The sequence below is a fragment of the Vombatus ursinus genome, unplaced genomic scaffold (genome assembly GCF_900497805.2).
Source record: "Vombatus ursinus unplaced genomic scaffold, bare-nosed wombat genome assembly UNPS02015406.1, whole genome shotgun sequence".
Lineage (NCBI taxonomy): Eukaryota > Metazoa > Chordata > Mammalia > Diprotodontia > Vombatidae > Vombatus > Vombatus ursinus.
Window position 1 is genome coordinate 3,375,739 of NW_020955184.1, and position 19,137 is coordinate 3,394,875.

The 19,137-nt window shown below is 35.0% G+C and overlaps 1 protein-coding gene across 2 annotated transcripts in view; it reads right to left on the reverse strand.

Moving 5' to 3' along the window:
- Positions 1 to 730: 730 nt before the first annotated feature.
- BRMS1L (BRMS1 like transcriptional repressor) overlaps positions 731 to 19,137 on the reverse strand; it is a 122,378-nt gene continuing 103,971 nt past the window's right edge. The window contains exons 6-10 of one of the 2 annotated variants that reach the window (XM_027847417.1): positions 7,351 to 7,434; positions 4,679 to 4,743; positions 3,936 to 3,975; positions 1,432 to 1,579; positions 731 to 854 (exon numbers count right to left, since the gene is read on the reverse strand). In XM_027847417.1, coding sequence (XP_027703218.1) covers positions 737 to 854; positions 1,432 to 1,579; positions 3,936 to 3,975; positions 4,679 to 4,743; positions 7,351 to 7,434 — 455 coding nt within the window. In that variant the 3' untranslated portion in view covers positions 731 to 736. The remainder of the gene's footprint in view (positions 855 to 1,431; positions 1,580 to 3,935; positions 3,976 to 4,678; positions 4,744 to 7,350; positions 7,435 to 19,137) is intronic. The other variant, XM_027847418.1, reaches the window with a different exon arrangement.

Genomic DNA, 19,137 nt, shown 5'->3' on the forward strand with positions numbered 1-19,137 from the left:
TTTTATTCCTTGACACTAATTTTTCTAATTAACATCAAGTGTAGTCTGGGAAAAAACGTCATTGCTACACTATTAAGGGGGAGGAATGCTGGTAGTCTAGGCAAGTGCTCCTTTTAGGAATTTTAACCCAATAGCTTAATTTAAGGAAAATAAATAATAAAGTAAGGCCATTGATGAAAGATTAGCTATTAGGGCTTCCCCCTCCCCCAACAAGTGTGTGCACACACTTATGTGTTTACAGTTTTGATTCTGATTTAACAATATATATCCTATTACAAACCATCTACATGTTTTATCAGGCTTATTTACAAATACACCATGAATTACACAGACCTGAAAAACTAAATAAATTGTAGGAAAAAAATGTAGCAGTTTTACAACCCCACACAGTACGCAGAAGAAAAGCCAAATCTGCATAATTGTTAACCAAACAAAAAGGTTTAGTCATAAAACATCTGCCATATTTTGGAAGGCCATTCTTCATATACTAGGTGTTGGACCCAACTTAGAGGTAAAATATCTTGGTCATCATGATTACATTTTTCTCAGAATTAAAAAAAGAAAAAAAAAATATATATATATATCAATATGAAGTATACATATAATACTACCTACAAATATGAATACTCTCATAATGTTATGAGAATGTAAAAATTATTAAATATATTTTTACTCCCATGGCACACCACACTTGGTAACACTAATACAGGTAGGTTTAGTTAACAATTGATAGTGATTATGAATGTTTTATTGAATATTTTCCTTTCTGTAGCTGGGAAATATAAAGTTTAGATTTGCTTCCATCAGATCTCTTAAACCAAACTTCATCATGGTTAATTGTTGTAATTATGGCACTAAAAGAAAAAGAAAAAGAAAGAATTAACCTTGGAACTAACCAAGCTATTAGAGTTTTGCAACAGAAATTACCGTACTAAGGTTTTGACTACGTCCTCAAAAATAAAATTAACAGGAATATAACAGAGTTAACTGACCATCATAACTACCAAATCAAATTAAAGCATATTCAAACACAAGACTGTCAAAAATACCAGACAGATCAGCAGATTAAGTCATATCACAGAAGTGGAGAGTGGCCTCTTAATTACTAAATTTACTTTTCATCAGATATAAATGTACAGGTGAACATACCAACAAAAATTTCTTTCGTCTCTGTAAGGGTTGCAATAAAAGATAGAAAGGAGTCCTCAGGTGTGGCCTTTTGACTGAATCGAAGTTTTACAGAACAAATCCTCTTTATTAAAGGGATTTGTTCTGTAAAATTTGGATTTCAGTCAAGGGGACTCACTTGAGGACCTAGAGGGTCACATGTGGCCTCAAGGCCGCAGGTTCCCCACCCCTGGTCTAGAGGACTCCTGACTATTTAAGGTGAAATGCAAAAATAAGAGATTTTTTAAAAAATCTGTTTTTTACCTTGTAGGGCATTCATCTTTCTTATCAATACATATTGTTTGTCCACGTATATACCATTCACCATCATAATACAATCTTCCCTCTTCAGACTTAGCACTGTGTAGGTGTTTTTCCAATTTCACAGGTGCTAAAGGGATCAGTTGAAAAACTGTTATATTAATAAAATATTGTCAGAATAATAAAAGTGTCAGAACATTAAGGTTTAATTTTCAAACACTACATGCACTAATTTGTTTATCCTTGTATAAACACAATGTGTTAGAATATTCATTTATATTTTCTATAGCTATTTCTACAATTCTTTACAGTACAGGTACCTAGGAAAAATTTTTTTGATGTTTTCAAGTACTGATTAATTTAGTTTTAACAATGAACAATTTTTTAAAAAGACAAAACTAAGCATATGCCAAGAATAAAAGAGAGAAAACAAAAGAGACATTACCTAATTATAAGTGTAAATTAAAAGCAAGATTGAAAAACTATGGCTGTCATCACTGGAAATCACATTCCCTTTCCCTCAAACTGTGAAAACAGACATATGTTACAATACCTACCGTATCACTATTTTACCATATAATGAATGCTTCTGAAACTTTAAGGAGTGGCATCTAAAACATTCAGAAAAGCAGGGTGCTATGATGGGAGTTTCCATTTCCAAAATCCAGAACATGGTCTGGCAATAAAACTTACAGAGGCTCCTTGATAATCTTATTGGAATATCAAGGGCATACTTGTGGCATACACAATCATAAAAAACTCAACATTGAGGCTTATACACTCTGGGCATATGAATGAATAAATACTTGCTAGGTTGGCCTAACTCTAAGATCTTATCAAACTGCAGCTGCTAGGCAAACTGTAATGCTAGGATCTAGAAAGAGCCTAAGCTAGGTAATGAGTAAATCTATGCAGCACAACTTTTAATTCAAACACCAATGGCCTTATTAGGATGAATAATAAGTCTATAGATATAGATTAAAACTCCCTTTTCACTTTGGTACTGACAATCTTCATGAGTGGTGGTCAAAAAATTTACAACTTCAAGATTAACTTTCTGATGTTAAGCATATCTGAACTTAATTAAGTTGGTTCTTGGATATCAGATCTAAATTTGTTGTTGGTCCTTTCTAGCTCTAAAGAAATTGCCAGAATTGGTGCTATGCTAGCACAGCAATAGAGAATACAGGCTCATCTCTAAATCACAGTGAAGCATTAAAATAAGATTTTGGTGGAGAGGGCACTATATTACATGAGATAATTATCCTTTCCTTTTCTATCATGCCTTCTTTAACTAAGTACAAGGTTTCCAAATTTTATTTTATAGTTATTACTAATTAATTTTGTTTAAATTTAATATTTTCTCAGAGGAAATTGGGAGATTGTGTAGTGTTTTCAACAATCTCAAGCTGCTCTCTAGCCCAAAATCATCTTTTTAACATAAACCTTTCTCCCTGTGATGCTATCTGGGTTCAAATTTGGAACAACATAATCTCAAAGGAATTAAAGTTACAGGTGGAAATGTATGATGGATTTGAGTAGGCTGCAACATATTTGCAGGGATGACCTACACTCCAGCAGTATGGTACAGTTGAAATAATATTAGATTTTAAGTCAGCACACCTAAGTTCAAATTGTGGCAATGACTACTTCTGTGCTTCTGAGGAAGTCACTTAAATTCTCTAAGCCTCAGTTTCCTCATCTGTAAAAATAAGAAAGGTAGAAATAATTTCTAAAATCTCTCCCAACTCTAAATCTATCAATTTATGATCTTAACAAGAGGTAAAAGGAATATCTCTTCATAATATATGATTGGAAAAGTAGAAGGACAAACACTTGTAGCAAGAAGGATAACAGATGGATAACCCACGTATTACAATGGTACACAAAATGTAAAAGGATGGAGATAAAATCCTTTGTGGATAATCCAGAGTAGAACATGGACGAGGATTACATAGGGCAAGAGGGAGTGGGTGGATAAAAATCTATATCAATAGAGGGAATACTCACATGGACGGGCTCACAAATCCATCCATTCAATTACTGAATAAGTTAATTTTAAGGAATTTCTGGCCATATATTCAGACAAACAAAGAATCTTAATCCAATTCTACATGTTATCTGCAACATGATTGTTGTTCCCCTCAGATTTGTATATCCTATCAGTAAATTACAGAGTTCTGTGCTTACTATATCCCTTTGACGATTAACTAGAGGAGAAGCTGCTTAATTCTCTGAAGGACTCTTTTTAAATGATTGCTACAATGAATAATGATGAAGATATAAGAAGGTAAAACCAAGACTGAGTCTCCCTTACATCATATCTAGAATCTTGACATTTTACACTCATACAGAACATACTGGGGAATGATATAAATATCATTGGTATGGTTCTACCAAATGAACTAAGAGCCATGGTAGGGAAATTCCTTATTGTACTAATGATTCTATCAACTCTGATGGAGGAGACCTATGTAGTAACATAGTAAAGAAATGGAGTGACTTACGTTCTGGTTTTACTCTATGTGGACCGAGTGTAGCCATTGCCTTATGGAGAAGAAAGTGAAATTTAGTTATTTTAAAACAATTTTAAAGTCATTTCTACAAAACTGAATGAAGCCAGTTCAGAGTTTTATTGATACGGGACGTTTTTCTTTTCACCTACTAAGTGTATTTATTTATGATACTGAATATTCAGCAACAATGAAAAGTTAAATAACACAGTGGAATGAAATATTCCATCAAGCTGCTCAAATTGATCTTTCAGTTTCTAATAACAGATTCTTTTATAAAAAGATGTATGATTTGGTATTACATACTTTTCTTTGCAAGGAAAAAGAAAACCCAAAATTAATGAGTAATTTCTAACACTCAGAATGTTCTAGGTATAATAGACATGTTTTGCTTTAAAAGTAAAAGTGAAAGGAACCAATCATTTTAAATATAAAAACTCTGAAATTCCAGACTGAGTATTTAGCTTCATTTGTGTTAGGCTTGATCCCTCCACCACGATGTCCATCCCTAATACTATGAAAGATACATTTAAAGCTATGAAAGTAAATTATACAGTAATGTCCTAAGGTATGACAAAGACGAGAACCATAATGGATTAATGATACATACATGTCCTACAATGTCCTTCCAGGTCACAGTTCTTAGTTACTCTTATATGTCTGAAAGTAATACTATAAATGCAAAGAAATATTGCAATATTCATACTAGTGAATATTTTCATTAATGAAAATCTTACCTTTCTAATTGTTGTCCAATCTTCAAGAATATCTAGGTCTTGTAACATATAAACTATATAGGGGCGTTGAAAAGTTAAGGACAATTTTGCTATTAAGTGAGAATAATAACTCATTAATCATATTCATATTTTCTTTTTCAGAAATTTAAATTATGATTTATGGGTATGATGTTTTAGCACATAGATTTCAGACTTTTAAATATTCTTCAAAAATGGTACCTTGGGATTTCTAGGTAAGGTGGCCTCCATAGAGGTAAATTACTGTTCCAAGGAAATAATCTCTCTGTGCTAATTCTAACAGAAAAATAATTTTAATTTCATTGGGATTTTATTAGTTGTGATTGTAATTGTGTGTGTGTGTGTCTGTTTTAAGGGAAAAAAATTCATTACAATTTGTGAATTCTAAATATAATTCTTTTCCAAATTCAATTTCAATGTTTTTGTTTTTCATTATGTAAAATAACTTAAACTTGTAATTAGCATTTCTATGTTTTCTTTGGAATATTTACTCCTTTAATAATTCAATCCAAAGTAGTAATACTTGACATTCACATAATGCTTTCCAGATTACAAATCACTTTATACAAATTATCCTACTTGATTTGATCTTCGCAACAATTCTGTAAGATAGGTGGTGTAGATATTACTCCTATTTTAGAATCTCAAGACTTGGGAAAAGACCTTGAAAGTCATCAAATCCAACTTGTACCCAAAAAGGAATCATCTCTTATATTATCCTTAACAAATGGGAACTGAGGTACAGAGTGTTGGCGTGACTTGTCCCAGGCCACATAGCTAGGACAGCAGAGTTGGGATTCAAACCTTGATCTTCCAATGACAAATATAGCATTCTGTGTTTTAGTCTTTAGTTTTGCTTTGGTGATCAGTTTTAGGAAATTTCTTTTCTTTGTAGTTAATAGGTAACTCTTTTATTTCCTCGGGTTTTTCTTCCCCTATTTTGTCAAAGTACTACTTAAGGCCACTGCTGTTCAACAGTATTACATGTTACGTAGACCACAAGAAGAAAACTATTAATTCTATTTTAGGAAATAACACTAAATTAAGAGGTAACATGATCTAGTGGATAAACAGCTGTCCTCAACACCAAAAGCTCTCTCTCACATAAAACTGGCCCGTGTGACCCTAAGAAGGTACTTTAACCTCTCATTGCCCCATGTAGATCTCTATAAGTTGTAGAAAAGGTGCCAACCAACAATGGTAGAGGCAGTTGCTCAACTGTTCAAAAAGCATCGTTTACTATGTGCCCAGCACTGTACTGAATACTGGGTCTACAAAGAAAGTAAATGGGAAAACATGTAGATAACTAGGATAACTAGGTTACACACAAGATATGCACAAAGTAGATAAGAACTATTCTCAGAGGAAAGCTTGGTGGCTTAGTGGATGCAGTGCCAGGCCTAGAATCAGGAAGACACATTTTCCTGAGTTCAAATTCAACCTCTGACACTTACTAGCTATGTGATCCTAGGCAAATCACTTAATCCTGTTTGCCATGCTTTCCTCATCTGTAAAATGAGCTGGAGGAGGAAATGGCAAACCACTTCGGTATTTACCAAGAAAACCCCAAAAGGGGTCACAAAGAGTCAGGCACAACTGAAACAACAAAAAACAACAACAATCTCAGAGGAGTAGGCATAAGCATCTTGGAAGACCAAAAAAGGCCTTTTACAGAAGGTGTGAGTTGAGCTGAGACTTGAAGGAGAAGCCAGGGAAACTTTCCAAGCATGAAGAATAACCAGTGCAAAAGTGGAAAGAAAGGAAAGAGAGTTGAGTGTATGGAGGAAGAGCATTAAGTAAACCAATGTAGCTGGATTAGAGGTGAGCAGAAAGAAGTGTAAGAAAACTGGAAAGGAGGGCAAAGGCCAGGTTATGAAGCATATAAAATGTTGAAGAGAAGACTTTACATTTGCTCCAAAGGTAACAGTTTACTAAGTAGAGGATGACATGGGCAGACCTATGCTTTAGGAAAATCATGTTAGCAGATATGTCTAGGATTGGTGTGTAAAAAGCAATGGTCGAAGAGAGGGGGTGAAGCTTGATTGAGGCTAATGGCTGTGTGAGTAGACAGAAGAGTGTACAGGAAAGCTGTTGTGAGGGTAGACACAAGATCTAGCAATGGATTAGATACGTGGTATTAGTGAGAGTAAGAAGAAAAGGAGGACACTGAGATTGTGAGCCTGACGGATTGGGAGGATGATGATGCCTTCAGGGAGGTTTGGAAGAGGGGAAAGTTTGGAGGGGAAAATTATGAGTTCTGTTTTGGACATGTTGAGTTTGTGATGCCTATTGAACATCTAGTTTGAGATGTCCAAAAAGCAGACAGTGATGTAAACTGTATACCAGGAATTCCCTATGCCAATAAAATTATGGGTCAAGTCCAAAAGAAAAATGGAATCACAGAAGTTCAAAAGCATTAGTTTAAAACAAAACAAACTAACATGTTAGACATCCATGTGGATTTACAGAATTGAGGCTCCATAACTGAACTCATAGCACCCCTGCTTAGCAGATATCTCTTGGCCTTCAAAAAACATTATAAATAATCCATTATGTCTGAGAACTTACTGTACCCAATGTCAATATGCACTAAGAAAAGTTATTTTAAAAGTTGCAAAAAACACTTCAAAGTTCAGAAATTAGGAAAAGGATATCTGATACAACAACTGGCTTCTTTTTGTCTGGACTGAAGGGGTCCTTTCTTTTTTTCCTTGACTGAAGCTCATCATTCCACAGCTCTGAAAAATAAATCAAAGAATAAATATTAATTTACCTTTGAGTTTAAGAATAAATATTACACATATTTTTAGAGAATGTCCTTGTACACTTAGTTATCTCATTACTATACTTATTGAAATGCTAGAAATCACAAAATCTCTTTAAAATAGGTGATAAATTAAAAGAAAAATACATTAAATCAAATAAGACATTTAAGAAAATTTATGTTGAATTTGAGCACTTTTAAAACCTGAATTAAAATGAACATCGAAGCAAGCATATAAAATTGTTATGATGACTAACAGTCACAGAATTACAAATTTTTAAAATTAGAAAAGGCCTTAAAAATAACCTAATCTAATATCCTACCCAATAATGGAACTTCCTTTTCTATCCTAGAGACAACAGGGAACACTGGAGTTTCTTGAGCCAGGATTCAAACTTGCTTTATTAAGTGGCAGATATGTAGTGAATGAGAGAGTTCTGGCCAAGATGCCTTCTTGAAAAGAGCAAAAAGTCCAATGCCCATTTGCTCTAGCAAAAACTAATTAAAAATAACACTAAGTGACTTTATCCACCCCAAAAGAACAGAAGCCCACGGGCAATAAGTAAGAGGACTCACCAAAAAAGAAAGCACCAGTGGAAGTAAACAAGACAGAAACATCCCAGAACAACCAGAGGCCCTGTATCTGGTGGCAACTGGAGCAGAAGGCTGCCATAAGAAAGTTCCAGGGTGACTGGATACCCACAGTATGGCTCCTGGAATAATCTAGGAGCAACAACCACTAGTGTGAGCACAGCAGAACTGAGACCTTGACAACCCAGGCTCAGGGGCGATGAGTGCTATGCTTAGTACTCTGTACTGGGAAGCCTTCAAGATCTAATACTCTGGCACTAAAATCTACCGAGGGTTGGAAGATGGAGGTATGCTAAGATCTAAAGGAGATCAGATATCCCCAAAGACCCTAATAAAGCTCTAAAAATGCACTAGAAAGAACAATAATAAAGAAAACCAAAGAGAAACAGTTAGGACTTCTCTGTCTTGTCCAGAGTTGCACAAAAGAACTACCAGAATGCCATGTAAGCTCAGAAAAACAAGCATAGGTAGACTTAAGACAAAAAATGCAAACATATGTCACCTGCACTGGCAAGTGACCAGCCTAAGCAGCTTAGGCCCCATGCAGCCCTAGGGTCATTACTAGCCAAGATATCCAAGATATATAGACAACTAGTAGAAATATATAAAACTGAAAGCCATCCATCCTCCAGTAGATAAGTGTCCAAGGACATAAATAGTTTTCAAAATAACAATAGCAAGCTATTAACAACCAAATGAAAGAGTACTCCAAATCAATAAAAATAAAAGAAACTGAAATCAAAACAAACTTGAGCTTTCACCTCATACCCAGCAAATTGGCAAACATGATAAAAAACATTATTAATGTTGAAGGGGGTATGGAAAGATAGGGATGTTACTGCAATGTTGGTGGAGCTGTAAATTAACACAACCACAATGAAAAGCAATTTGGAATTATGCAAATAAAGTGGCTAAAACATCTATATACTTTTTGATGCACACATTTCACTGTTAGGCATACATCCCAGGAGGTCATTGACAAAAAGAAAGATTCCTTATTTACCACAATAGTTATAGCAACACTGTTTTGTGGTACCAAGGAACTGGAAACAAAGTAGATGCCCATGAACAGGGGAACGGTTAAATAAAATGAAGGTAATGGAGTATTACTGGCAACAACAAACATGATGAATGAAAAAGTTTATATGAATTGATAAAAAGTGAAGTAAGTAGAGCTTAGAGATATATACGCAATGGTTACTTGTAAATGGAAAGAATAATAATCACAAAAAAAAAAATGAAGATGAATGTTGTGAAATAACCAAGCCTGTTCCCAAAGAAGAGATATGATAAGAACACATCTCTCCTTACTGTCACGAAGAAATTAGGCGTCCACAGATATGGAACAATGCATATGTCATATTTTTTATATGTTAATTAGTTTTGCAGAATTATTTTCTCTTAAAAAATTCTTTATTAAAAAGGATGGCTCTATGGGAGGGGAAAAAAGGAGATAAAGGAGAAAATTTAGGCAATACAAAATAGGTCAATAAAAATTTATTTTATTTATAAAAGAGAGAGGAGCTGGGCACAGCAAGAGACAGTAAGACCAACACTCAGACAGCACAGCCCCTCAGCAACTCATATCCAAGATACAAGTAGACCAGGACAGCATTTGGGGTCTTGCAAAAGGTGTGCCATCAGTACAATAAACATCTGGTTTCTGGATAGGGCTTGTCAAGGTCATAATAAGGTGTGAAGACAACTCCAGGTCAGGATTATGCAAAGAGAAGGAAAGAAAAAAGGAACTAAAGTCAAGACTTATGTCTAGCCACCAAAAGCCTAAATCAAAACACAGGAATTCCAGCAGGAGGCAGCATTTAGAACCAAGCTAAAACTGCCCATACAATCCAAGAGTATGAGAAGGCAACAGACTTTGCCTGAAGCACAAAGTCCCAATCCAAAAACTAATGTTAGTGATACAAGTAAACAAAAGATAAAGATATTCCTTGGACTGATAGACACCTAAAAGTTAAACAGAGAGGATGAGATTGCACTTAAAATCCATTTAAACTCCATTTAAGTACAAATAAAGCCTCAGATAATAGAATGTCTTAGAGGATTCTGGGAAGATGTTAGGGTAGGTCAGAAAATTCCAAGCTCTGCAGATTCCCATCCCCGCCTTCCCCAACAAATGAGATAAAATAGTGCCTCAGGATGAACATAAAGCAGTTAAAAATAAACCACGGCTGGAGCAGAATAGTGGTCCTCCTGGGATAATCTGAGAAGATCTGAAGAAAAATCTCAAAATGAGATTTGGTAAATACCTCCAGGCTAATTCCTCTGAACCCACTAGCAGCCAGCCCTAGGCCTGGCTGGGTTGGGAGGTGGCCTCTGCCCTAGCCACAGGAATTTTCACCTTTTGGACAGTGAGGGGAGTAAGGTATCTGAGCAGGGGAAGATCGAGGAAACTTCTGCTAATAAGAAACACCAGACCTGAGTGTGAGGAACCCAGAACAGGCCTGGTGAGTGCAGAAGCAGTGGGGCAGGGACACCACTGGCTATGGGAACTTACAGAAAGGTGCAGTTGTTGGTTTTGGTTCCAGGTCAGAGGACAGAACTGCCCCAGGACTAGAGGTGATTACAAAAAATAAGCTGCTACAAATAAAAAAAAAAGAGTAGGCAAAGGAGAAAGAAGCCAACTACGGAAAGTTACTATGGGAATAGAGAAGACTGGGGTTTGTCTTCAGAGGAGGATACTGAAGCAAAGAAAGCCAAAGAGTAACATCAAATGGTCACCTGCCCAAAAAGAATTCATAGAAGAACTTAAAAAATTAAATGAGAGAGATGGAGCAAATTGTTTTTTTTTTCAAATAAGAACAATCCAAGAAGAACATGGAGAATATGAAAATTAAAGTCAACCAATTAGAAAGAGAGATTCAGAATCTTAAAGAAGAAAATGACTCCTTGAAAATTAGAATTGGGCAAGGGGAAGCCAGCAAAGTTATAAAAGACCAAGAAATAATAAAAACAAAATGTAAAGAATGAAAAAATAGAAGGGAATGTGAAACATCTCATAAGAAAAATAACTGATCTGAAGAACAGATCAAAAAGTAAAAATATAAGAATAATCAGATTACCTGAAAACTACAATTAAATAAAAAATCTTGATACAATAATACAAGAAATAATTAAAGAAAATTGTCTTGAAGCGTTAGAACAAGAGGGGAAAGTAGAAATAGAAAAAATCCACTGAACACCAACTGAAAGAGGTCCTATGAGGAAACCTACAGGAATATCATAGTAAAATTAAAAAACACTCAGCTCAAGTATAAAATATTATGAGCAACCAGAAAAAACAATTTAAATATGGTGGTACCACAATGAGAATCACACATGACCTAGCAGCAGTGACACTAAAACGGCCACAGGTCTTGGAACACTATATATTGAAGAACTAAAGAAATGGGGTTATGGATGAAAATATCATACCCAGCAAAATTAAGCATAATCCTGAATGGGAAAAAAAATGGACATTTAATGAATTGTCAGACTTTCAGGATTTTGTTTAAAAAAAAAAAACAAAAACAACCTGAACTTAATAAAAGATTTGATATACAAGAGCCAAGAGAAATATAAGATACACACCAAAGACTAATTACAAGGGACTCAATAAGGGCATACTGTTTACATATGAGGAAATGCAAAAAGTATGTCTAAGATTGTTATTAGTAATTGTGTAGTCCATAAGAAATATTGGCGTAGACCTGATTATGTGATTTTAAAAAGTAAAACCGTTTAGGAACACGTAAAAAGAGTAATTATACAAATGAGGTGGGAGAGGAAGAACTGACACAGAGAAATTAGATGGGGGAGGAGAGCTAGTAGTTCTGGAACCCTACTTTCACCAGGAATGGATTTAATAGGGAACAATACATATATATCTAGAAGGGGATAAAAGCCTTCTAAATTCAGAAAGAAATAAAAGGCTAAGGCGATAGGAAGAGGCGAGAGGATAAGGGAGGGATTTTTATAGGGCAGGGTGAGGAGCAGATAAGAGAAGCTACTATAGAAGAGTATTTAGATTAATAGGAATGGGAGGACAAGAGAAGGACTGGGGGGGTAAGTTAAGGAGGGCAAGGTAGAAGTAAAGTAGAGGAATTAGGAAAGATAAGAAATAAGAGATATGCACAAACACAAAATAAAAATCAGAGTAGAATTTGTTGGGGAAAAAGGAGCAGGAGTGGTAATCATGATCTCAGACAAAGTTAAGGCTAAAATAGATTTAATCAAAAGGGAAAAACAGGGAAACATACTACGTATCAGCCATATTCATCGATGTTGTTTTGGACTATTTAAAATAACCAGACAGTTTAAGATTGGAATATTGCTGTGGAGTAGGAAATGACGAGTTGGTGGACTTGGAAAAATATGGGAAGACCTGGAGGACATATAAAGGAAGAGGTTATCTACCCTCAGAGAAACAGAGGATAAATAAGTATAGTACAGTTTTACATAGATGCATATGAATGTATATGTCTCTATATAAGTATGATTATAGATACGTAAGTATATGTATGTATATGTAAGTATATGTATATATGTACATAATTACATGAGTATATATGTACATAATTATGTAAGTATATATGTATATATCTTTGTGTATAGATATGTGTATGTATATGTGTGTATATTATATGTATGTAAATGTATATATGTATATATAAATATATCTGCAATTAATTATAGCTTTCTTAGGGGGTAGGGGAAGGGGAAAAAAAGAACAAAGTAAAAAGTACACAGCAGAAAACAAAATACAACTTACAAGGAAGCAAAGAAAAGATGGACAGTTCTGAACACAATGTGTAGTATTTAAATAGGATTTCTTGAAATAGAAATTTATTACTGTATATTTTGAATCCTCCCTTACTTTCTGCTGTGAACATGGCAATGTTTTCTCCCCCTTTTCTTATTTTGTATTTAAGTTTACAATTTGTTTTTCTTTTCTTATTGTATATTTAAGTTTAAAATTTTTAAAAATCTGGGAAAAAATAAAGAGAATAGAATGTCCTGGCCACAAGAACTACAAGAGTAATTGGAAAAAATCAAGCAAAAAAATCAAGCATTAACAAAATATGTTAAATGAAATGACAGCTAGGGAGGAAAGAAAGGCAAGGAGAATTAATAGGACAGTGGTAAAATTTACCCCAGAAGCAAACTGTCTAATAATTAGAATGGGTCAAATAGAAAGCAATGATTTCATGATACAAAGAAAAATATTAAAAGCAATCAAAAGAGTGAAAAAAATTAATTATTACATATATATTGCCAAAAACAAGTGATGCCCCCCCCCAAAAAAAAGTCAAGGACAGATCACCTAAGAATCATCAGAAAGGTAGGAGAGGAATTGGTTAGTAACAGGACAAGTGATTTCAAAGTTATACGGAATTCCCAGGTGAGGAAACTCCCTTTACCCATGTAAGTTGGCAGCTTCTCCACAGCACAATTTTAGTCTTAAAAGAATTGCCTACAGTACTAAGAGGTAAAGTTACTTGTGTAACGTTACACAGCCAGTATGTGAGAGGCAAGACTTGAACACATGAGATCATTCTGGTTTCTAGACTGGCTTTCTAGCCACTATGCTCTAAGCTGCTGAATCATCAAGTTACCTGAAAATAATGTCCTGGATATCAAATTTCAAGAAATCATAAATGAAAACTGCCCAGATCTATTAAAAGGAGACAAAATAAAAATAGAAGGAATCAACTTGTTGCCTCCTGAGCTGTAAAACAAAAACTCCAGGGAATATCATAGCCTAAATTCAAAGCTTCCTGGTAACAATAATATTTTTTAAATTACTTCAAGCAGCCACAAAGAAAGAGTTCAAGTACCAAGTAAGGATAACACAAAAGTTGGCAGCTCCTACTCTAAAGGAGATGAGGGCTTGGAATATGATATTCCAAAAATAATCTGAAGAAACTGCGGTTAATCCTACAGGAGAAACAGAGGACTTCCACACATTCCTGATGAAAAGGTCAAAACTGAGGAGAAATTTTGAGATGTAAATGTAGAAGTAAAAAGAATCACAAAAAGGCAAATACATTTTCGATCAATTGGAAGAGACTGTAAGACTATAAGACGATGCATTATTTAACTCTATGAAGTGGAGAAGAAACCAGTGTATTTGCAAAACCCTGATATCTACAATCACTGCTGTTCAGTTATTTTTCAGTTATGTCTGGCTCTTTGTGGCTCCATTTGGGGTTTTCTTGGCAGATACTAGCGTGGTTTGCAATTTCCTTCTCCAGATCATTTTACAGATGAGGAAACTGAGGCAAACAGGGTTAAATCACTTGCCCACGGTCACACAACTAGTAAGTGTTTGAGGCCAGAGAGGAACTCAGAAAGTCTCTTGACTCTAGGCCTGGTACTTGATCCACTGTGCCACCTAGCTATCTACAACAATCCTAGAAAAAGTTAAATAAATCAGTGACTCTTCATTGTCTTACTCTCCCGCTCCTCCTGAAATCTAGTCAGTTGCCAAACTGTATCATTTCTACCTTCATAACTTCTCTTATATATGTCCCTTTCCTCTGATACTGTCACTGGCCTGGTGCACGCCCTCCTCCTCTCACATCTAAACTACTGGAACAGCCTGCTGGTTTGTCTCCTTACCTCAAGTGTTTCTCCACTGCAGTTCATCCTCCATTCAGCTATCAAACTGATCTTCCTAAAGCACAAATCCCCTATTCTATCACCTCCAGAATCAAATGAAAAACCTATTTGGCTTTTAAAGCCTTTAAAACCTAGATTTCTCCCACCTATTCGGTCTCCTTATAACTTATTCTCTCCAATAATAGATGATTCATTAACAGTGGACTCCGCTGTTCCCCGAAAAAGACACTTCATCTCCACACTCCATGCAGTTTCATTAGCTGTTTGTCTCCCACACCTGGAATGTTTTCTTTCCTTGTTTCTGCCTTCTTGCTTGCCTGGCTTCCTTCAAGTCCCAGCTAAAATCCTACCGTCTACAGGAGGCCCTTCTGGTCCTCCTTCTGATATTACCTCCAACTTATCTTATATACATCTTATCTGCATATTGTTGTTTGCATGTTTCCTCCTTTGAGGAGTAAGCTCTTTGAGGGCAAAGAATGTTGTTTGCCTTTATTTTCCTAGCATTTGGCACTGTGCATGGCATATAGTAAGTGCTTAATAAATGAGTATTGTCTTGATTTGAGACAGGGCCAAGAGTGATTTTGTTCTATTTTGATCATTTTAGAAGACAAGGGAACATATTGAGGGAGAAAGGAAGAGGAAGATGAAGAAACTTAACTATTTCAAATAACAGGAGAGAATGAGATGAAGAGCACATAAAAACAGAAGATGGGGGGAGGCATCTTATGAACTTCATTTTTCTCTTAAATGTACAAATAAAGGCTGAATAAACTCACACAGATTCACACATACAGATTCACATACACACACACACACACACACACACACGTTGAGTAGAAATACATTAAATTCAAGAGAAAAATGGGTAGAGAGAGGAAGATCCAAAAGGAAGGTTTTAGAAGAAAGTTAGAGGAGGAAACAGTCATACGCAAAAACAAACTCCAGTGTTTGAGGGAGGGAACATGAAGGGGAAATTAGAAGGACAGAAAGTGTAAAAACCTGTGACTGGAAATGTGGCAAGAGGAAGAGAAAAGAAGGAATGGAAGAGAAAGAGATTGCTTCAATTATAGAACACTGTGTTAAGGCAACCTCTCTTTCATCACCTTCATCTTCGTAAAGTGAGGAATGGGAGCAAGACAGGAAAAGTACAAAAGAATGGGGGGGGAGGGGGAGGAGAAGAGGATAGCAAAAGGAATAAGAAAGCAGAATGCAACAATATGTAGTGAACAAGAAACACATGTGAAACAAATAGAGCATTACAGTAAGGGGCAAGTAATAAAATAGACCTATGGTGTCTATTTTAGTGCTTGCTTTGTTTGAAGTCATTATTACTACACCTGCTTTCTTTTAGTTCACCTGAAGTGTAGTAGATTTTGTTTATATTAAAAGAGATAAGCATGGAAATTACATTTGGCTTAAAGGCAACCCAGACAATGAATCAATATCAATACTTCCTACATACATATTTATGCACTGAATGTCATAGCATCTAAATAAAGGAAAAATTCATCAAATTTTAGGAAGAAACAGACAATAAAAGTATAATAGTGCGAGAGCTTAATATATCCCTTTTAGATGTCGACATATATAACAAAAAGATAAACAAGAAATAAGTTAAGGACCTGAATGGAACTTTAGAAAAGTCAGAGATGACAGAGCTCTAGTGATTACTAAATGGGAAAAGAAAGAAGTTTAATATATTTCTCAAGAGGACATGGCACCTTTACACCAAAACTGACCTAGCAATGGGACATAAAAATCTAAAATCTAACAGAGATCTTAGAGCAGATAAATCCAGGGAGGTGGAAATCAACACAAGAATCCAGGTCTAGACTAAGCAAGACCAACCACTCCACTCAAATGCATAGCAGAACTAATGATGAAGATATGAGTAAACAGAAGACACTGACTAGTCTAAAGAAATACTACACATCAAGCAATACCCAAAAATCCAACTTAAAAGAGTAATTCCATAATAACTGTAAGCAGACCCTAAAAGAGAAAAGAAAAATTTCCACCAGAACTACATGAGTACACAGAAAAAATGAAGCAAGAGACTATAAAAATGAAATTAAAGCTCTGGACTAAAAATTAGAGGGAGAATAAAAAGCCTAAAACAGAAAGTAGCAAATCTTACAGAAAGAGCAGACTCCCTGAAAATTAAAATAAACCAAACAAAAACAAAAGATTCCATGAGACTGCAAGGAATATTACAACAAAATCAAAAGAAAGAAAAAAAGAAAATACATTATGTCTATTATTAAAAACAACTTATATGGAAAGAAGGCCAAGGAGAATTTGAAAATCACTAGATTCTAGTGATTCTAGTGAAAATCATTATCATAAAGAAAGTGTGGACATTGTATTTCAAGAAATCATAAATGAAAATTGTCCAGAACTTTTAAAACCAGAGAGGAAAAGTGAAAATAGAAAGAACTCACCAATCACCTCTTGAAAGAAACACCCCCCCCAAAAAAAGGAAATGCTCTGTAATGTCAGATACAAAATACAAGGCTAAGAAAAAATATTGCAAGCAAATAGAAAAAGAGTTCAAGTACCAAAAAAATCAATAAAGTTTACACAAGACCTGGCAGCTTCCACTATAAGTGAGAAACCTTCAAATTCCAAAAGACAAGAGACATAAAAGTTTACAGCCAAAAAATAATTTAGCCTTCAAAGCTAAGTTTAATCTTACAGAGGGGAAAATGAACCTCTCATGGAATAAAGGATTTTTAAGGATTCCTGACGAAAACACAAGAAATAAGTAGCAACTATGAAATGAAAACATAAGAGTTAAGACAAACCTGGAAATGTATAACTAAATGAAGGATTTTAAGGGGCTATATGATGATGAGCTAATATGAGTTTAGGGGAAAGAATCGAATTTCTCTTTGGAACCTTAATGTCTTCAACAAGTACTGAGGGAGGTAAATAAGAAGAGGACAAAGGATTGGAAATGGTTCTTTTCTAAAAATTTTAAGAGTGGAAAGAAAAGCAAAGTAAAAGTAATACACCTGTGAAGAAAGGAGGAAGAAAGGGGTGGAACTTACTATTTCTCATAACTGGGGTACAGGATGGAAAAAAGAAAAATAAACATGCAGACAGGTGTAGGAGAAATGGGCATTAAATAAACCTCATTCTTATCTGAATCAGACAAAGTAGGGTTAAATGACCACATGACATACACACACACACACACAAATTACTTTGTACAGAAATATGTGGGATTAAGCGGAAAAATAATAACAAGGAAGTAACAAAGAAAACAAATTTGAACTTCAGAGTACGGATCTCTTGTTGGAAGGATTAAAAGGAAAAAGAAAAGAAAAGAAAAGTAAGGAAACTGGAAACAAAAGGATACCCATCAAATGGGGAAATGGATAAACAAATTATGGTTACGAATAACAGAATTATTGAGCCAGAAGAAATAACAAAAGAAATAATTTTAGAAAATATGCAAGATGAAGTGAGCAACAATATAAATATTTGTATAATATCAACAATATTTCAAAGAAAAATAATTCTGAAAGACTTAAAAACTCTGATCAAAGTAATAACTAACCATGTCTCCAGAAGGCCTTTGATAAAGCATGTTGCCTACTTCCTAACAGAGAGGCGACGGATTAAAGGTGTAGAAAGACATAATTGTTGGACATGGCCACTGTGTAGATTTGTTATTAGTAATGATGAGATAAATAATATGGGGCTTTTAGGTCTGCAAAGCACTTCACATATATTTAACTTACTCATTTTATACTCACAACAACTTTAGGAGATAGCTGCTGTTTCCCATCCCCAACTGAAGAGAGATGTTAGAAGACTTCCTACAAGTGCCTGAAACAGGATTTGAACCCAGATTTTCCTGACTCCAAGTCCAGCACTCTATCAACTATGCCACTAGTTATTTGTTACAAAAGGCGTTTTTTTTTTTAATTGATCAAGTGCTCTGGGTTGGGCGTGACTCAGGTCATCCCATGGATAATAGCTTAAATTCAATACTGAATAAAAAAAAAATGAGACTCTTACAGGTCATTGACTGGTTAACAAAAGGAAATTTACTTTGCCAGAACAGAAGGATATTCAACAAAGACAGGTACTGATGAATCTTCAATTTGACTTAGGTGAGTGAAGCTCCCATAACAACTCACCAGCCAAGTATATGAGAACCCTTCCAGCTCCTTGTGACTGCTTTGTACTCCGACAACGAGGAAATGACATCAAAGTTCTCAAGGAAGAGATGAATACCTTTTAGGAAAAAAACTACCCTAACTTGCATGGGGAAAGGGGCTAGGATATTACTCCTTCTATACTTCATCCTATGTTGGCAAGATCCTTATGATCTAGAGGACCTTCCATTACTTAATTTAGGTTTGTTTCTGGTCAGTCAAGACCTCTAGAATTCAAGAAACCAGATATAGGCAACACTAATGGACAAAGAAAAACTAAAAACAAAAACATAGGGGGAAAA